We start from the raw sequence: 20,395 nt of genomic DNA, 5'->3' as shown, positions 1-20,395 counted from the left end.
AGACTTCAACATTAACTGATGGGAATAAAGCCAAAAGTTCTACATTTGCTTTCACATCCTCTCTTGTGGTATGTTTTAGTTTAAATATTTTGGCTTAGTCTTGAAGCTCCCAATGCATAGGCAGATTGCTATCCCCAATGAGAAAAAAATACACAAAATTGAGATCTTTTTGCTGTTGTGTTTAGAGTGTGTATTTAATTGTTGTGCCCGTGCAATGCCACAGAAAATCCTGGTTTGCTTTCACATATTCAACAAAGGGCTTTTCAGAAGGACTTTTTGAAGTAGATCCACATTAATTTATTATTAAGAGTCCAGCACTTCACAGCTATCAGTGGCTGGGATATTGAAAATTTGCAAATAAACACAGGGAACTCGATCTGAAGGCATTCTCAACAACGGGGCACCCAGTCTTTAACAGAGGCAACCCAATGGCTCTCATTAAAAAGCCCCCTAACACACTTTGAAAAAATTCCAGATACTTTAAAGTACAGTTGTGCAGCAGAGTTTTCTTCCACACCACTCTATGTAATCAGAATCTGTACAGTTTCCTGACTTGTTTATACAGCACACCGAGGTGAGAATTATTTATAAAGTCACAGCTGTTCTCTTTCCTAGCCCTTGTTTCTCACAAGTCTTAAATATTTGTAGAAACAAGAAAAGTAATTAAAGTATTGATACATTAAGCAAACGTTTCCCTAATCACACTGCTTAAATAGGAATCATTTGTTTAAACAGAACTTGCTAAGTATATGTACAAAAATATAACATTAAATAGTTACTACATAGGAGAAAAGCCAACTTGCATTTAAAGAAACAAAACAAACAATGCCAAAGTGTTACTAATATTGCAGTCAGCCACTCAAACATCAGGAACTCCCAGAACCAAGCGGAACGGTCTGGTGTTTGCCCAGATCTGTGAAGTAGCTGCGTGCCATCTGCTCCACGCACAAAGGACATGAGTTTATTCTTGCTGGTGGGAACTGCTGTCTAAGAGCCAGCACTTGGCAGCGTAAGTCCTTACCCTTGAAAAGCTGGCAGAGAGCTCTTTTTAGCCTTTGAGTTCCCTAATAATGTTCCCCTCCAGGGTGCAAGTCCCTCCTGAGTGCTTGATTTCCCTCTTTATTCTGATTCACCGTCCCATGCAGACAGGCAGGACACCTCGAGTGCCTTGGTCTCCTGTGGATTCCCCTTACCTGCCAACATCTGACAGGCTTAATCATAAAATAAATGAAACATTTAAATAGGGAAATTTAAACTAGGCTTGTAGTTACAAGCTGAGAGCTTGTAGGTTGCAACTAAGACAAATACAAAAAGCAAACCCAGCCTGTGGTCTGTGGCAGGACTCCCTCCTCACCATCACCCACCATCTGTCCGGGACACCCAGCTTTCTGGGGCCGGGGGCAGCACCCAGCCCTTTGTGGTGGCCTCTGCAGTCTGGCTGCTTTCCACCTTCTGTTCCTTGGGAATTGGCTTTTGGACACAAAAGCAAGTGTCTGCTGGTCAGAGCCAGGTATCTTGGTAAAAAGGATTTTGCAGACTTGGTCACATGTAATCAGTCAGGGAGCAAGTAATCTAGATAAATGCTAATGAAAGCTCTTGCTGGCACCTTGTGTATTCAAAGGCTATTTACTATTGTTCCTAGTCAGCTGGCTTGCTAACTTCCCATTCAGTCTGGATTGCTCAGATTCAGCTGGGACCACTATAATATTCACATTACATGTGATATAAGCCATCCACTATGTGTATGTTTTAAGCTCATTATCTGTAGCCCAGTGGCAAGACCACACATGACACATTGTTAACGCAGATGACAGACCCTGGAGTGAGCTGCCTTATCTGGGAAAAGCAAAGGAAGACAGTTTACCTCCAACTCACCTTGACAGAGGTCCTGTAACACACTCGGCCTGCCTGGGTATGTGTGTTACAAAGCAAGTGTCATGACACAGTTAACATCCACCCCATCCCAAACAGCTCGGGTGGCTCTTTCTGTCTCTCTGGCTCCAGCAGCGAGGAGCACTGAGAAGATCTCTTTGTTCTTGATATCTATCCTCAAACCTCACAAAGAGCAATTAGGAAATGGAACAGACTGTCAGAGCTTCTTGCATCACCCAGCAAACTCATTTACCTCAGTCTCATAAGAATTAAGCTGAAAACTTGTAGCAACTTTTCACTGAAAACATGCAAACTGCAGGAGCTTAAAAGCTGACCAAATTCAGTACATTTCACAGGGAAAACACAAACCTTCCCTGTGCCAAACTCCGAAGTTTTGTTTCTAACTCTGTTGATACTAAAACCTTCTCAAAGCAAACATATCCAGAATTTCTTCATGTGGGCAAACAATGTATATTTTCCTGTAATCTTACTCTTGGAAATGAAACTCTTTGGCTCAAGTGTACCATTAATAGTAAAGATCAGCCTTGGACAGTGCCCAGAATACAAGTTTACAGCCCAAATGTTTAAAGTTTGGTAAGGTACTGTAAAAACTAGTCTATAATAACCTGAGGCAATGCTACAGCTTCTGCCTATGAGACCAACAGAGAAATAGGAATTAGATGTCAGTAATGGAAAACCTCTCCATTGGGCTGAGCGCTGGCCTGACCGTCAGCCTGGCTTATTTACCAGAGCAACGCGGCAACAAAGCCAACCGCCCCGCGCAGCCACGCTGGCGGCCGCTGAGCATCGCGCTCACGCTTTGTTAGCTGAAGAATCTGACACATCACATTGATGGAATCCCTCCACTCTTACATCAGACCAACAGTCTTCTGCTGGACTTCCTCATCCGGCCCGATTTAGCGGTTATCTTTTGGGATCAGCAGGGCCGTTACCTCACATGCTCTATCGAGTCACTATAGGAAAAGAACAATTAGGTGCCTTTCCACTGAAACTGGAAATGAACTATGCTGCATGTTTCTGGTTTGTTTCTAATCACATCCAGCTGCATGCTGTTTCTAAAACAATTGCTGACTGAACTCAGCCACCTGAACTGAACAATAGCATTTAAATAGCAACCAGTATTTAAGCAGAAACTTAATTGCATTTAATAAAACCCCCAAAACCAAAAATCATAGGCATCATTTCTGAAAGGTTTGGCTTAAGTTGTTTAACCAAATTTCATAACCCAAAATTATCCAATCAAAGCTATATCTATAATTTTTTAACAACTTCACTAAGATGGGTTTTTTTTCCTTAATTCAGTTATCATCATCATCATCTTTTCTGCATTCAGGGAACACTAGTTCCCTCAGGTAAGACATTTCCAGTTGTTAAATACAACCACTGGCTATCAACCAACCTTGGGAAAGCCTGTAGTATGTGGCTGGCATATCTAACCAGGGATAGCCTGAAGGGTTCCTCCGCTTAGAAGGTCCACAGTAAGATCCAGGCAGCCTTGCTCTGACCTTGCAAGTTCTACCACCATCACAGTGCTGATCTCATCAGAGAAACATCACAGTCACTGCACAAGGGTAAAGTCCCCACTTGCTTTCAAAAGTTTGGCAGGGTTTTGAAGAGGTCTCATTTCTTTCTTTTCCTGTAGGTACGTCAATTTTGTTACCAAAACAGTCTCAGAGTTAAGAGACCCCTTCTTGTCAGAGTCTCTATTTAGTATAGTTTATTATTAAAACACATGGACAGCATGAACTGCAGTTCAGCAGGTGATCACCTTAATGCAAAGGTCAATACAATGGTAGCAATAGCTGTGTGTCCTACAAGATACCTGCAGCAAGATAACCGTGTACAGAGTTTGGACATAAAGCTGCAGGTGTTCCTTTCACATTTCCATTGTCATCCCCAGAAACTCATTGAGTAGTCAGAAATCAGGTCAATAACCACAGCACAAAATCCAGGCGTTCTGCCATGCAACACCTGTGTCAGAATAGTACCCTTGGTCTCAGTCCTGGCTGGTCTGTTGCCTTCTCTTAGAAACACACACCTTCTGAATGCTTAAACAATGGGAAAAGTGTGGTCAATCCAAACTCATAACACAAGGCAGTGTTTGCTACAGACGAGAAAATACCCATAAAGCTTATGACTTATGACTACTTCTCTGGTTCATCGGGCAGTTCACTGCTGTTTTATCCTTTACATCTGTGGCACAGGTTCACTGTGCATCTAGGCATTCAAATACTAAGTAGTCATAAATGCCATACTTATTTTATTGTATATCTTTTTACAGCCTGGTAAAGTTTATGCTTTTAATATGTCAAGTAATATGTGAACCTGTCATTTACACTTTCCAAAACAATGAGACTCGGTAGCAGAGATGACCATTTCTCACTTGATATAAATATTAATCTATAGCTAATCTATAAATATTAATCCAAGGTACCCTTCTCTTTTTTTCTTCCCCCTAAATCCACAGCCATTCACATGAATACCCTTTGCTTTGTAGCCAGATCCTAAGGCTGCACACAGACTTTCAGAGACAGAGCTGGCCTTTCTGCCTGGTGTTTGTTAAATGCACAGTTCATTATCAGTCATCTGCTATAAAACTGAGGCTCTCAGATGCTGCCACAGTGTGAGGGGAAAATAAATGCTACTGAGCATATTCAACTTTGCCACAGCCAGCACTGAGTTTTGTACCGTTACGTTCATTTCATTGTGCCTTACATTCAAACTATACTTCCAGCCTGCTTAAATGTGTTGGGAATTATCCTAAGGGATGATAGCAAAATGTAGTCGTGTTTATTTGTAATTGCTACAAAATGGTTTACAAAATTGTTAGTGTCTTTTATTATGCCTGCTACTGAAGCACTTGCCTGTTAATTAGAGAAATTTCAGCTGTCATAGCTGGCAATTATGGCTTCTGTATCACTGTCTGTTATGAATAGTCAATGAGCGGCGATTAATATGCATGAGCGGCAGTATATAGAGCGTGCGCTGGCGCACGGTGCGGCAGCCGGCGCGGCGGCAGCGCTGGGAGCTCCCGGGACGGGCGCGGAGACGAGGCGGCGGGGACAGAGCCTTCCCATCCTCGGCAGCACCCCTGCTCCCTGCCCTCCCTCCTTCCCTCTCGCGGCAGCACCTCTGCCAACCAGCCTCACCTGCTCCTGCCCAGCCGACCCCCCGGGGCTGTCTCGGATATCTGCACGCATGCTTGCTCACAGATTCCAGGGACTGCTCTGGTGAATGAGGAAGGGTATTTCTGCCACTTACTTAAACATGGGATGCAGCTTGTGCACTCTACAGAAGCAAGAAGAACAGTACAAGTTACTGTATGAAGTTTGTCAGGTAAAGAATTAGATTTCATTTCTGAAAGCGAATATTCTCTTTTAGGCTTGTGACCACTGTTGCTGACAGGGGAAATGGAATCCCCAAAACTGCTTAGACAAGTGGAAATGAGAGGGGGGTTGCCTTATTTGCTATGTGCATGATAATGTTTTTACAATGTACCTTTCCGTTCACACTTGCAGAGCATCAGATATTTAAATGTGTGCTATTACACCTCAAACTTCTCATAGAACTTTACCTCACAAAATAGGGCTCTTGTCAATTCCTCCAGGATGCATGTGGTAAGATTTCTTGAAAAGATCGTGGCTTGTTCACACACTTTTTGAACAAGTTAGGAAAGATGTGCAAGGAAGGATTTGTAACTGAGTATGCACAGACACTTCCCTGTGCAAGGCATTCACTCAGTGCTCAGTCTGGTCTGTAAGTGTCTGTTCCTCTCAGTGTAAGTTTAGGTCTAGTTGTCATTTTTGCACCTGTGTGTGCTGAAATACCAGCTAACAAGACAGCAGATTAAAACTACTGCTTTACAGATCTTTATACATCAAATGAAGCATCTGTTTTCTAAAACTGTGATAACACATTAACCTCTGTTAGAAAAATGTTCTTTCCTGTTTCTGCTTTTCCTTGTCTCTGAAACTCCTTAATGTCACATCTGAAGTACAGTTTGGACCAAAACAGCATGATGGAGCCATGCAAAGGGACAGCCAGGTATTTAGGGAGATCTCTTTTGAAGTAATAATAGGCAGAGAGCTTATGGTTAACCTCTAAAACATGAAATGGGTTGTCTGTGCAAACACTCTAGATAGCCAGGAGCTACCCAGATCCTTCAAGCTTTACTTTCCCACCTTGCTGTTCATTCCTGAGGCAGTCTGGAGTGACAATGACCACCTTCTGCTGTTCTCACTACATCACCACCTGCACCTGATCCCAGATGCCATGTCACTGACAACAAAGTGAATAAAATATGTGGTTTGTATATGATGCTAGAAGGGAAATGATTAAATTTTAAACACCTAGTTTTGATCTGATCCTTGCTCACTCACCCAAAGGACAGCGATGCTTTGTGGAAGGAAAAAAAGAGACTTGTGAGAGCAAATAGGAAGACACATCTACTGTCACTTCTATTTATACTGACTCACTTCCACTTGCTAAGCTGCTATGCATAGGATGGTGGGAAGGATTTTAGAGAAAGGTAATCAGATCTCCCGGACATTCTCCCTTAGTGAGAACTAGTTTCAGATGCTGCCTGCAGCGGCAGACCTGGTGCCAGGTGTCCTTTGTTCAGATCCTCGGCTCAGATCAAGCAGTGGCTGTGGTAATAGTTACTTATCCTCCAAGGTTGCCAAGGTTTGACTGTCAGTGAATCGCATTCAGAAGTGTGACAGTCAGAACAAACCCAGGCAGCAGCAAATGGGGAACACTTTGATTGTTTAGGAAACTTGCACAATTTTTGTCATGAAATGGATGTGGGAGAGAACCTCTGCGAGTTACTGACATCTCCTGACAGATGCAGGACAACGTTCTTTAAATACGTGTCCTTCAACTCAGTCACAGGAACGGTCCCACTGATATCTGAGATGACTCAACTATCCGGTGCTGGCTGCAGGTGCAGATGCCTGGCAGTAGTTTGGATTTAGAAATCAACCTGTGAAGTGCTGCAACCTTGTTTCAGCCATGTGTGGAGCTCAATGCACAGCACTCGTGACTAACTTTAAGCTTAGCAGTCCTTTGGGAAACATGAGTTTTCACAGCAGTGAGAGGTGCGTGTAATCCTGTAAGACTGGGATTTCTAACATAGTCAAACCTGAATTATTTAAGACTATAATCCCTGATTACTCCAGAATATAAATTACTGTGCAAAATTATTTTAACAGTACTACTTTGATTTCTCTATTTCCCAAGACAGGAGGGGAGGGAATTCTATAGCTTATGGAGAATGTCCAGATAATTAAATGTCACCATAGCTATAAAAATGCATCCTCGTGTAACCTACACATAAGAGCAATCACTTAAAGTTTAATGGTAGAGGAGATGAAGAATCATTGTCATTTCAAACAACAGGATGGAAAAGACAAAAGTCTCAAAATACACTTTGCAACAGCAAATGCCTCTCACAGCAGTTTCAGAAGTCTGAGTTGGACAAAATTTGCATAACTTGGTTTTAGGAAATATTGACAATTGTTACAAGTAAATCCCCTTAGCCTTAATTTGTAAAAGTTCATGACTCTGAGATGTAGGAATTCAGAAAACACTTGCAAGAATTAATAATAGTGCATAACTGCACTTTCTCTGTTAGGCCAAGAGCTTTAGTGGGGCTGCAAATTAATGCTTCAATAAATTACAATTCCAGAAGGTCCAATAGGTCTGGCTCTGTAAGTCCTCATAACAGAGAGCACAAAGAGGATCAAATATACCAGGGCTCAGGCTTTATCCCTTCCTCATCCATAGATAATTCAAAGAGATCCTCTTCATTAAGGGCTTTGGCACACTGCCTACAATTTCTTTTTGGGCCGCTGTGAGCCTAATGATGCAGAACAATGGTCTTCCCTCTTGTTGAATGCATACCTTATTGTACCTTTAATCACCTAATAAAAACCAAATTAAGACACCTCATCATTAAAGTCTATTGTAGTTGTGCATATCAATGCTTTGTGTTACAAATACTGAGGGGACTGTAGCAGCTTGAAATCTTGATGCAGAACAGCATCATAAGGGCGCTTGTGGCAGTAACGTGATGCATATAACATCCTAGATGTATCCTGAGGTTTACTTTCCAGTTGCATGCAGCATATGAAATGAAGTCATTATCTGCAATTAGATTTTGGCTTTCTAGTTAAAGAGAGATATTTTTTTCTCCAGAAAATGTTAAAGGTTGTGAAAATGGAGAGCGAAGGGAAAAGAAAGAAACCCAGAAAATTGGGTGGGTGTTTTAGACCAGTTTTCTGGTTTGCTTTTCCCAAGGTCTCCTGCACAAACTATTAGAAATAAAGGCTTTTCCAATTGTAGGAAAATTTCTGGGAGACCAAAGAGTAATCTCCACTAAAGGAAGAGTCATCTGAGACAGAGCTTTCGATTTTGAAAAATATAATCATTTAAAAAGATGAAGACCTCAATTTAAAAAACTTTCTCAGTACCTTCTGGACAAGTTTACCTGTGATTTGGGAGGTAAACACACCCAGTGAAGTCAGTCCCTAAGTGGACACAATATTTCTGAGGATAAGAACACAGAATTTTAAATGACAGATGACTCTAAGCTACATGGGCAACGCTCAAAGCTGTTCCCTGTGATTCAGGATGAGTTCATCCACTTCTCATGATGGGAAGATACCATTGGAACAACTCATCAAAACTGGCAGTTCCAACTGAGAAATCATGAGATAAGCAAGTGTGGAGACTAACCCTTTCCTCCAGGCTGTCCCTCCAGAATGGGGATAGAAACACGGGCAGGGAACAAGCTCACGGTGCCACTGCCCTTGCTTCAGATCATCCGAGGTCAGAAGTTTTCTGCCTCTGTGATTGTTGAGCTGGCACCTTTTACAAATACTAAAGTTCATATATAAATAAACAGTTGATGTAATGACCTTTTAGTGATGTAGTAACTTCAAAGCTCTGTTCACATGCTCTTGGCCTGGCACATCTCTGAGCCAAGTAAAAATGACAGTGTTGGTAAAAACAATAGTGGGCAACCTGGATTTGTCTTTTAAACTAGACTAAGGTACCATGCAGCCAAGGTTATAGAAGCACCAAGGTCAGCATACAAATTGCTGCAATAATGAGAAGACAGTAGTGATGAGGAACTAACTGATGCTATATTTCATTGGCAACTTCCAGCAGCATCACTTTTGAGGAGGGTGCTTCTTCAGCAGAACTCACACACAAACCAGTTGTGCTGAGCTGATCACTGATACAGTTCCCTTTGCCATTAGAATTCTGTTCACTTGTATAGACTTGCATAAATTAGACTAATCAGTCACTAAGAAAGCCTGATTCAAGGAAACAACCTAACTAGGCTTAAACCTACTGAGCAGTGATGTTATCCTAAATCAGGGCCAAAATGAAGCTTGCCAAAATAAACACACAGCTAAGAAAAAAAATCTCACCTAACCTGTAAGATTTGGGAAACAAAAATAATTGCCTCTGTACATATGTTTTTCACACTCTCAAACTTAATTGGACAGAGAATTAGTTGGTCTACATTTCAGTAGTTTTCTGTGTTAAGACCAAATTGGTGGTGCCAATTATAGTAACCTGGTCTACTCACAATACAATGTATGGTTTCACATACTCTGTATGTACAATCTATGCTGCAACTGAAAGGAAGAATAGTGTTGAAGTTCTATTCTGTCACTTCACTACCATTAAACTTGACCTCAATAACAATTGTGAACCTATCATACTCACTTCAAAGTAGGCATGTGTTTGCTTAAACAAGATGTTAATTCCAAGGACTTTGTTCTAGACAGGGTTTTCTACTGCTGAATTAGTTGAGCTGTAGAAAAACTCTACTTGACAGACTGGAGACTCATAGTGTTCAGAAAACTGCCCTTTAATGATTGTGGCGCCTGACTGTGGCTCAGAAGTCCCCTTTCTTAATTAGACATTTACCAGAAACTGGCAATTGAAATTTTCCTCTTCACTTGAGAATGAATAATGCAGTGCCTCTGATAGGATTTCTCTGGGAGATGCTCTTCCTTGCAGGTTAGAGGAATATTTTTGTCGGTAAAGGAACCTAAATAAGATGTGATAAGAAAGGAACAAAATGCCTAATGGTCACCTGTGATATAAATGGATCATTTGACTTGTTGTGGACAGGAAATATGTTAGTGCTTTGTGCCTTTCTTCTTTACATTTAGCAGATAAAATGCTGAACCACAGCAGAGATTTATTTGAATTTTTTTAAGTGATAAATGATTGAAAAGATGAGTTTTGTAATGCTTTACACTTACACATCTGTTTAATGCTATGAAGCAGGTGGCACGAAGTCACAAGGGAGAAGGCACTAGGGACAATCACTCTGTGCTTTACTGTCACATGTCAGACGTGGGCTGGGAAAAGGGAAACATATGGAGTAATGAAAAAGTGCAGATTTAATAAATGTGGTTTGTTGTGTTCGTTAATAATGAAACAAAAGGTCAGGCTTCATTTTCACTAGGACAGGACAACTCTGCGTTTATGTGTTCATTGGGATTGTTCCTTTCAGAGCCTTGGTGGGTGAATGTGAGCAGATCCAGCTAGCCCTCCTCAACCCAGTACTGAGTTATGGCTTTGCCAGGAGGGTGGCAGAATAAATAATACAAGATATACATCAACTTTAAACAAGACTACAATCCTCACTTCTTTAAACAGTGACTGTTGAAGAAAGCCTTTGTGTTTAAGACAGTGTATCTTTAGGCAAAAAGCCAGTGGCCACTATCTAAAAGAAAAATGTTAAGCATCACAGCAGTGTTTTCATGTGTCAGTGCAGTGATAATCCTCTTGTGTGGAGTGCAGCGAAAGGTGGTGTGTCTGACCTGATGGAGAATTCTATGAGAAATCTAGGCCACAGTCAAGCAGCAGGGTTTGGAAGGGTAGACTGGGGTGGTGGGAGGACTTCTACCTACATGACACCTTTGAGGTTAGTTTTCTTCAGCCAAATTCACGGCTCTACTTCTGGAAGCAGATGGCCTAAGATGACAAAGCCTTCTCCATAGATACCAGGTAGCTCCTGGTGCAGCAGGTCCTCTTGTTAACAAACTCACTGCTGCTGGGTTCCCAAATAGCAGCACTTGGGGTTTTTCCCATCTTTTCTTGGCATCAACTTCAATTACTCTCATCAACACAGATTATCTTTAAAACTATCCAAAATTGTTCTTTCCCTGTCATACATCACTGAGACATTTGTGGAAGAAGGGAGAGGGTGGGAGGATGGACTCAAAACCTACAAACAATGATCAACAGGGCAGAAAAGGGATTGTGGTGAATTAGAATGGTCTAAAGCAGTGTGTCTTGGAGACCAGTGTTCAGGTTTCTATTGTGGTGTGCTCTCCTGTGACCTCAGGTAGATCACTGACTTGTTTTGTGTTTCATCTTCTCATCTGTACTATACTTCTTTTGTCTTCTTGCTTGGAGCAGGCACTTCAGAGGAGGCACTGACTTTTGTTCTCATACACTACTAAAGCATTGGTATGGTTTGAAAGCCTGGCCTATACACCAACTTGTACTATGCTGATTTTAATTGAGCAAAGGTGTTAAATGTTGCTAGGCTGTCAACTACTTGAGCTGTAGGAGCTGGAAGGGCATAGCAGGGGAAAGCTCCCTCCAGCTATGCCTTACTCTTACACCCATCTCAAAACACTCTTGGCATGCCACTGCTAGAGAAAGGTGCCTGGTCTACAGGGACTTTTGGCCTAATTCAGTACAAGAATTGGTTGCTTATGTTAGTCCAATTTAACTTAAAGCAATGTAATATTACATCCTTGAAAAAACAGATTAATCTTTTTGTGCTATTTATTAGCATTGTATATTATTTTAAATGTATCTATAGAAATACATTCTGTAGTGTCCAGTGGTAGGACAAGGGGTAATGGACAAAAGCTGGAACACAAAAAGTTCCACTTAGGGAAAAACTACTTCATTGTAAGGCTGAGGGAGCCCTGGCACAGGCTGCCCAGGGCGGGTGTGGAGGCTCCTCATCCTGTGTGACCTGGTCTAGGCTGATCTGCTTTAGCAGGGGGGGTGGACTAGATGATTTTTAGAGGTCCCTTCCAACCCCCACCATTCTGTAAATCTGTGAAACACACACCTTTTTAAAAAGTTCTCATTCCTTTTTTTAAAAAAAGCTGTAATCTGCTATACCAGACAAATGCAGAGACACACAGAGGTTTTGCCTCTTGGGAAGAGCACATTTGAGAAGGGCAAGAGCACTTGGATGTAAGTCACAGCAAAAGCAGCCCAAGGTGCCACCCTGGAGGCATAGTGCAATATGTGGGTGAATCTAAAGAATGAGAGAATGTGGGTAATTGCACTCCCTGCATTCTGGTCATTAGCAATTCATGATTATTTATAGCCATCATTTGTACCTCACTCAGAAATATAATTGATTGGCTCCCTCAGGGTCATGCCACTGAAATAGCAGAAGGAGTCGTTAAAAAGGGAGGACCTGTAAACTTCTGTCTGTGCTTTATATGGCCATGGGTTGTCAGGCCACGAACAGACACACAAACCATCACTTTTTTAACGCTGACAAAATATCAAAAAGCCTTTCTGCCCTGACATTAAGTCATTTAACATGATGAATGCATAGTTATAAAACAAGGGCTCCAAGTAAACTTTGCTTATAGAGAATGTACAAGAGTCCCAGAAGCCCCAGCATTAGTCTAAATCTGTTTCCATTGAAGCAAATGATGCTGAGACTCCAACCAAAAGCTGCGACTGCAACCAAAAGCAGGCCCATGTTAGTATGCTGGGTACAGTGCTGGGCTGCCTTGTTAATAGGGAAATGTGCTAATGACTGGCAGAATAAAAATCCCTTTTTTCCAAGCATCTTGCTCCCAAGGTTTTCCATTTGGAGGTTAAAGGTTTAGAGAACAAATGTATTCTGTACTCTTAAATAAAGAATTTTTCTTTGGTCTTAACTATTTTGTCATGGATGGCTCACAAGGCAGAAGGGAAATGCACACACATGGAAACAGTCTATTACTAAACAATGTAATTCTGGGTTTTTGAAAAACAGAGAAACTGTCCATATGAGGGAAATAAAAGAGGGATTAGATGGAGCTGCAAGAAGAATTAACCTATATTTTGAACCTTCTTCAGTTCCTGAGGAGAGGGGGGTTTAGAAAATAGGCTTTTTGCTGCTCCAGTTTCTATAAAAATCTTTAAAGTTCTGCTGCTTTTTTCTTAATATGCAGACTGCTTAAGAACTTGCTAAAGAAGTGAATCAGACCATAAAGAGAGTTCTAAATGGAGCACAGATGACTGTAGTCTAACAGAACTAGCATTTTTATAGTGTGCTTCCCAAGGATTTGCATGAATTTCGACAAAGAAAAGCTGCTTACTCATTCTTAAGCAAAAAAGTTTTTCCTCTGTGACATTTGTGAAGCACAGAAGAACCAACAAGCCACACAATGAGTACAAATGTTTACCATTCATGACATCAGCCCATATAAATCAGTCTAACTGGATGGGTGGAAAAATCATTTTCTTTCCCTGAAACCTTTCTGGTTTGTGTTGTGTGTCACCAACATCCAGCAAACAACATTGCACACTATTTAAGCAAAAATTAAGTACAAAGTAATTATAACTACACACAGTAAACTCTTACACACAGGGATTTTCTGTCTTTCTCAGCCTTTAAATTAACCACTTCCACCAATGTCCAGAGTTCCTTCATCTATGCCATTGCAAATGATGTTTGCACATGCTTGAATGCAAAACTCCTCACCTACATCACCAGATTGTCCTTCCTCCTGCTCAACTGCACCCAGCAAGTGGGAATCAGTTTGAGAAACATCTTTCTCATATCACTAACCCAGGTGTGTAAATTCTGCTATAGCAGGAAAAGAAACAAGAACAAATAGTGGATGCCACTGTTGCATCGTATCTTTCCCTCAATTACAAATATACACCATACTTTATGTTCATTGACCATGACAGCATTTTTCTTCCCATTTTCAGTTTGGCCATGCCAGTTGACTGCTGATGGCACACTCAGCTTCATAATGTCATGCTTTGCTACTGGACTCACCTCTGTTTCTGTCAGAGCCTGAACTAAAGCATTGCAAAGGCAAAACTCACAGTGACTCCAAATCAGACTCCAGTGACTATTTTCTTTTCATTCCAAGTACTAAAAGAAAACTTCTAGGAGACACTGATCTCCCAGGCAGGATTATGCCATGTTTGCCTATTGGTTTCTTGTTGCCTTTACAATGTAGGTATTTCAGGTAGCATGATGTCTGCAGCCTACTTTTGTGCAAAAGAATATCATGTGCAGTATATACTATAAATTGCAGCACTATTTCATACTCATTAATTTCTAAAAATCGAGCATCTCTTCCTTATTTACTGTATGGCTTTAATTCAGATGATTTATCTCTGTGCCTCATGCAGTTGCTAAGCCTACTGTCTGGCTCCACCGCAAATTTCATCAAGGTCCATTCAGCGCAGTTTAACTACACACACTTCAGTTCAACTACAGCGTTCTCCATATTCAGTATATTTCCAATGCAAAGAAGGTCTAAACCCTAAGCATTTCAACATTTCAGACAAGCTAATTTACCCATCTTTTGTGCCATGAAAGATCCCTTTGTCTCTGTCATGTGGCATGTTCTTAAGAAATTATGCATATTTGTAGTTTTTGGCAGTCTTCCGAAACATTCATATGCAAGGAGGTTTTTTTTCTTCTGTACTATTCTGGACATAACTATTAATAAGAAAGAATTTGGCTGAGCACAATTCAGCAACATTAGGAATAAAGTCTACAGTCACAAGCCACTTTTTTTCTTCTTCTTTTAAACAAGGTGAAACTGTACATGGATTTTATCGGCTTTTAAGCACTGGAGATAATTGTTTGTCAGCTGTGAGAAATTTGCCAGGTAGAAGCTAAACATCTTAATATCATCTATTTGCTGAAGTTTCAGGACTCAAGATTAGCCACAAGTACTAATTCTACATGGACACCAGAAACCAGGTCACTGAGATCATCCCAGGGTATTTTTGTTCCGCATCATCTTTGTGCTACCAACTACCAATAGCTGCTGTTTTTCCTAGTCAAGAAAAGCAATTTAGCTGTGTTATACATAAGCAGACTTGAGAATTACTACTTTTCATTACCCAAATATTTTAGCTTTCCCATCCTCACTTTCCACAGAAAATGACATTATTGATGTGTTGGGATGGGAAATACTAAAACAAGTAAATACAGACTATTCACTGCTCCATATTTACCACACAAGGTGGCAGTTACTGCAAGTTTTTAAGAGGCCAGGTTCAGCCAGTGTTATTTCCCTGCTGTAAATCACTTTAAAGCATATTTTTGCATTACTGAATATTCTTCCATCATTCCTCATTCAAAATCTAAATGGTTACAAGTGATGGCTCTGTGCCATTAACTCTTATTTTGCTATTGCTTTTCTTAACGCATCTCATAGGTCTGCAGTCCACCACATAGGCCAAGACAGCTGATAAAACAGAACCCTGAAGAGCTAAAAGGTTTCCTCTACTCAGTTTGAGTTTAGGAATCAGTCTTTTGTAAGAGATCCACAGAGTGACTCCGAAACCTTTCCTCATACGAACAGCTACTGTCCAGAGAAGTGTTTTGCCAGGATGTGGCTGCTGCCACATTTCATGGAATTAGCTTTTAAAGAAAATTCCCAACCACAGAAACCCATACTGACAGCAATACAGTGAGTAAGGCTTTCATTTTACTATAATCATTGCTATCTTATCAAACCTAAGATATAAAATTATATCTACATAAAATATAAATCCCCTTTTAGAGTTATTTATTTACCATGCTCTACAGAGTCCCAGTGTTCTGAAATGGCCTGAGTTGAGACTATTGAATACAAATGTCCAGTGAAGTGCTCAGTTCTGCCTTGGAGCCAGCAATACAAGATGAAAGGTTCTAGCAGAGGAGGTCTGATGCCATCACTTACAACAGCTTTAACATCCTGGCCTCCAGGTTTCCCCAGCTCCTCGGCTGAGGCTTGTCTCGTATCCACTGAAACAGAACAAGATGTGCTCTTGAACAATCTAATTCACTCTCCAGTCCCTACAGTTATGCCACTGGTGAATGGGCTTTTGTGAAAACCCACGTGTCAGCTCTGCTGCCTGAGAGGGGACTGGGCAGCAAGAGCAGTAGGCAGCCCTACAAAATGCTGAGCCTCCACCAAAAGCCAAATGCCAGAAAGTCACAGACCTTTCCTACAAGAGATCCCCTTTGGAGGAGGAGAGGGTTTAGATTAATATTTAGCTGGTTCTTCTCCCTAATTCTAAAACCTGGTCTCATGTCCTTCTGCCTGGCTGTGCAGCACTTCTCTTTCTCATGGCATTATCAGCTTGCAGAAAACATTGTCAGGATACTACTTTGAAGTAATTCCTGTAGTGACAATTTAGGATACCGTCCAACTACTGCCTGTTCCCTGCATGATATCAACCTGCCTTTGAAGTCGTGAGTATTTATAAAACAATTTCGTATGAAAGCACAAAGAGGATGGCAGTCCATGGATGTGCAGAAATAAAGTGTCCTAAGGAACCTAAACTAAAATGCAGGCTTGTACTAAACTATCTGTAATCCGAGTTCTTTACTGGTGAAGAAACTGGAAAGCTGTCCTTGTGGGATGGTTTTAACCAGTTTTTAGCATTAAGATGTAGAAAGCAACTCACATGAAAAGTTTCCTGCTCAGGAGTTATTCTGAATACATTTCTGAAAAACACTACACTTGCTGCAATTGAGGTTCTCTGGTTTTGCCTGCTTGTTAGATTTAGTTGTACCCCCAAAAAACCACATTAGGATGCACACAGTAAAATGTGCAACATTTCATTTACAGCAGATAAAACTCAGCCATAATCAGCATTTCCTTACATTACACTGAACTTAATTTTACAGCTGTACAAATTGTTTTAAAGTAATCTGCTCAATTGGGCGAGTTAATGATATTTAATTTGACCAGCCCAAACTTTACATGCTATGCATTACTGTGAGCAATTGCGTTGAGTACAAGTGTTTGTGTAATGTAAATGTAATGCTAACACCTTCCATTCTCAGCTGGCTTAACAAAAACCGGGTGTCATCACCTCTCTAAGATAAACCGAAGAAGACAGCTAAAAAGTGTTATGTGCATGAGGTAATTCAGCAGGAATTTATCCTTTTCAATCTATTCTGCACTTGAGTTAACCCTCTTTATTATCACTCAGCTTTTTGCTGTGGGCAATATGTTAAGTATGGGCTAAATTCAGTTACATTGCTGAGCAATTGTTACTCATTCAGATGCCTAACTTATTATAATGGAACTAAATGTGGCAAAGCACAGTGGAAACCAAGTGCAACCTGATGCAGGTAAAGCTAACAATCTGGACACATATTTTGAAGTTTTTAATCATATTCAAGAAGTGTCTTGGGAAAAACATGCTACTCTTCATGCACTTCCATGCAGAAGGCAACAGCATCCACTGTGCAACTCATACCTCTGATTACAGTAATGTGACTTAGCAAGTAAATATCTGACTGGAAAAAGTACAATGTAAGACATCATTCATAAAGAAAACATATAAACAAATTCTGCCTCTTGATGAGGAGGACTGTTATGATGGAGGCCTTCTCTGTCAGTGCTAGTAGCATCTTCAGAGCTCAAATTTATCTGTCCATGTCAGCCAAAACTCACCCCATGGTAACAATCATATGATAACCTGATGCTTTAGGATCAGTATTTCACTGTACAGCTTTCACAAACAAATTGCTATGGGCAGCTTCTCTTTGTTTCTTTTCATCTACAGTAACATGACAACAGTTTGCAGATTAAAAGAGGATACAAATCATAGAATGGTAGGGGTTAGAAGGGACCTTTAGAGATCATCTAGTCCAGTGGTTCCTACTATTTCTATAACACTTTTTTGCCTATGAGCCCATAGAGCTTTGGGATTTGCAGATGTCTCAACAAACAGGCCAATTTTCCAAAGCAATCTCTATGTTAGGCTGGAAGCAGCAGGAAGTGGGCACACATTCAGCCTTTTCACCACAGTTGTCTTTTCTTGGTTCATTCCAAACTCTTCTCTGTGTTTAGTTCCCTTAAAATGATTTTCCATACAGAGACACACAGAAACACCCAAATTTCTCACAAACTAAAACTCAAAATGAGAATTCTGACAAATATGACCTCATCCCTTTCACAGCCCCTGGGTAGACTTAGGTACTTCTGGAAGAATTCATTAGAAAGCATGTGGGGAGGGAAGCTAAGCATGAGTGAAATGCAAAGCAATGGTGTGTTGGAAGGGCTCAAGATGTCTCTCTGGATCAGGAAGGACACCTCTGTTTGCCAAAGATTGTACAGAATTGCCTGCTTCATTTCAGTTTTGATGCTCTGAACAGAATCTCTTCACTATTCTTTTTAGATAGGAGGGATCTGTGTTCAAATTCTCTGCTCAGAGCCCCACCTTCCCATGGCCTGGCATGTCTAGTTCTGGTATTCTCAGTGGGGTCTCTCAGTCATGTTTACTAAAGGTGTTCTCTTGTGTAGAACTATTCACTCAACCAGGAGTTAATGGTGGTGAGATGTGGGGATGGGAAGTGGCCAAGCAAGAAGTTATTTTCTTAAAAAGCCCACAATTGTCTTTTTCTTTATTATTTCTATTTACTATCCCAGTATGAAGTCCATGTTCATCCCATCCCAGTGCAGCTTTTTATTGCAGTGACTAGGTACCACCATCATGTTTCATCTCAAAAATTGTTTATCAGACACAAATACATAGTTTCATAATGTCAGATCACGTCCCAAATGTTCTGTTCGTTTAAAAGGTTAAAAACCAAACACGCACACACACAAAAGACAGGAGAATCAATAACTTGTTCTGTTTGAACAAGAGCTGAGGGATTTCTAATCTGTAAGAAACAAATGGGATGCTGGTTTGTACTTTAGCTCAAAGACTGAGCCCACTGAAGTCTATCAAAATAAAAAGGAGAGCACAGGATTTGTAAAGTTACTGCAGTGAAAGAAGAAAACAAGAGACGTGCAACACTGCGTAAACAGTTCCTGGTACTTGCTGTATATATCTTTATATGGCAGCTGAGGCTTTTAAACTAACAGCCAAAACCTACAAAGATGTCCTCCACTTTCTGAGTGTCTCATTGCTTTGCTTGCTTTGTTCCCACAGGTCAATGGGAAAGATTTATCTAAAGCAACACACGAGCAGGCAGTGGAAGCATTCAAAACGGCCAAGGAGCCCATTGTGGTGCAGGTCCTGAGAAGAACTCCACGCACCAAAGCCTTCACTCCTCCTCACGACTCTCAGCTGGTAGATGTGGGCACGCAGACAGATATCACTTTTGAACACATCATGGCTCTAAGCAAGATGGGCTCACCCACTCCACCCGTCTCTGTGCTAGACCCATACCTTCTGCCTGAAGAGTAAGTAACAATTTGTGAAGCCCTTGAAAATCCTTGCATTGCTTGATGTGGCATGTTAGAAGTCATTCACAAACTCACCTTTACTCGCTGGTGAATGTGTACTCCCAAGAAGCAGCCAGGATTCACATGCCATTCAGCCATAACTCAAAACACTGTCATTTTTTCTGCACATTAGCAAGCCATTACTCACATGAGTAATGCCACTGAGTCACCAACGTGGCCTCGTAAAGCTCATTTTTTGCTGGCATTTGATGGATAAAGTTATTGCTTCTTGCAATTCCCCTCACTGCCTCTTTGAGTTGCTTATGTTTTAACTTTATTTTTTATGGCTGCCATAAATTGTGTAATGCTAAGAGCTGCTACACTCTGTTCCAGTGTATTAATTACTTTATTATAACCCTGCAGCGATGTTACTCAAATAAATTATTTTCTAGGACTAAAATTACTCACCAGTGCTGTCATGGATGTTTGAGAATCAAATTTTAATTATTGTTAATGGTAGTTTGATGCTTTTGTACTTACAAATAAAAATGACAATTATCTCCTGGCACACACACACCACACCCTCACATGCTGTTCAAGAGGAGAACAGCTCCCCAAGGAACCCCTGCACATTGCCTGTCATCTCATCATGCATCTCCACAAGGAAAAGAAGCAATGGAGAGGATTCTGAGCATCTCATTTGCTGGGTGTGAGAGAACCTGATCTAGTCAACCCACAGCAGTACCTGGTTTTGAGATGATCCTGTACATGGTGAGAGGCAGCACCAGTGTGCCCTGACCATGCAGTACAGCTCTGGAAAGGAACATACTGGCAGCCTGAGTTGTGAGCATCAGAGGGCACAGAAACACCCCAAACAAGCCTTGAGCTTGTTTGCAGTGAACAAGTAGCAGGGTTTAGAGCACTGTAGGGAGGGCACCCTTATTCTTAGAGCACCTATGCTGTGAACATCCAGACCCATTTGCAAGAGTGGCTTTAAACACCCGCAACTTTCCAACTGCAAAACCAACTCCATTAGGAAAATGGCAAAGACTGATTCTCGATGGATCCTTTAGGTTGCAGTA

General features: G+C 41.0%; 1 protein-coding gene across 1 annotated transcript in view; it reads left to right on the top strand.

The window, feature by feature from the left end:
• PDZRN3 (PDZ domain containing ring finger 3) overlaps positions 1-20,395 on the top strand; it is a 135,333-nt gene that overhangs the window by 100,642 nt on the left and 14,296 nt on the right. The window contains exon 4 of the mRNA XM_062008193.1: positions 19,078-19,331. Within this exon, the coding sequence (XP_061864177.1) occupies positions 19,078-19,331 (254 nt within the window). The remainder of the gene's footprint in view (positions 1-19,077; positions 19,332-20,395) is intronic.

This window comes from Colius striatus, chromosome 15, assembly GCF_028858725.1.
Source record: "Colius striatus isolate bColStr4 chromosome 15, bColStr4.1.hap1, whole genome shotgun sequence".
NCBI lineage: Eukaryota > Metazoa > Chordata > Aves > Coliiformes > Coliidae > Colius > Colius striatus.
This window is presented reverse-complemented; position numbering and strand designations above follow the sequence as displayed.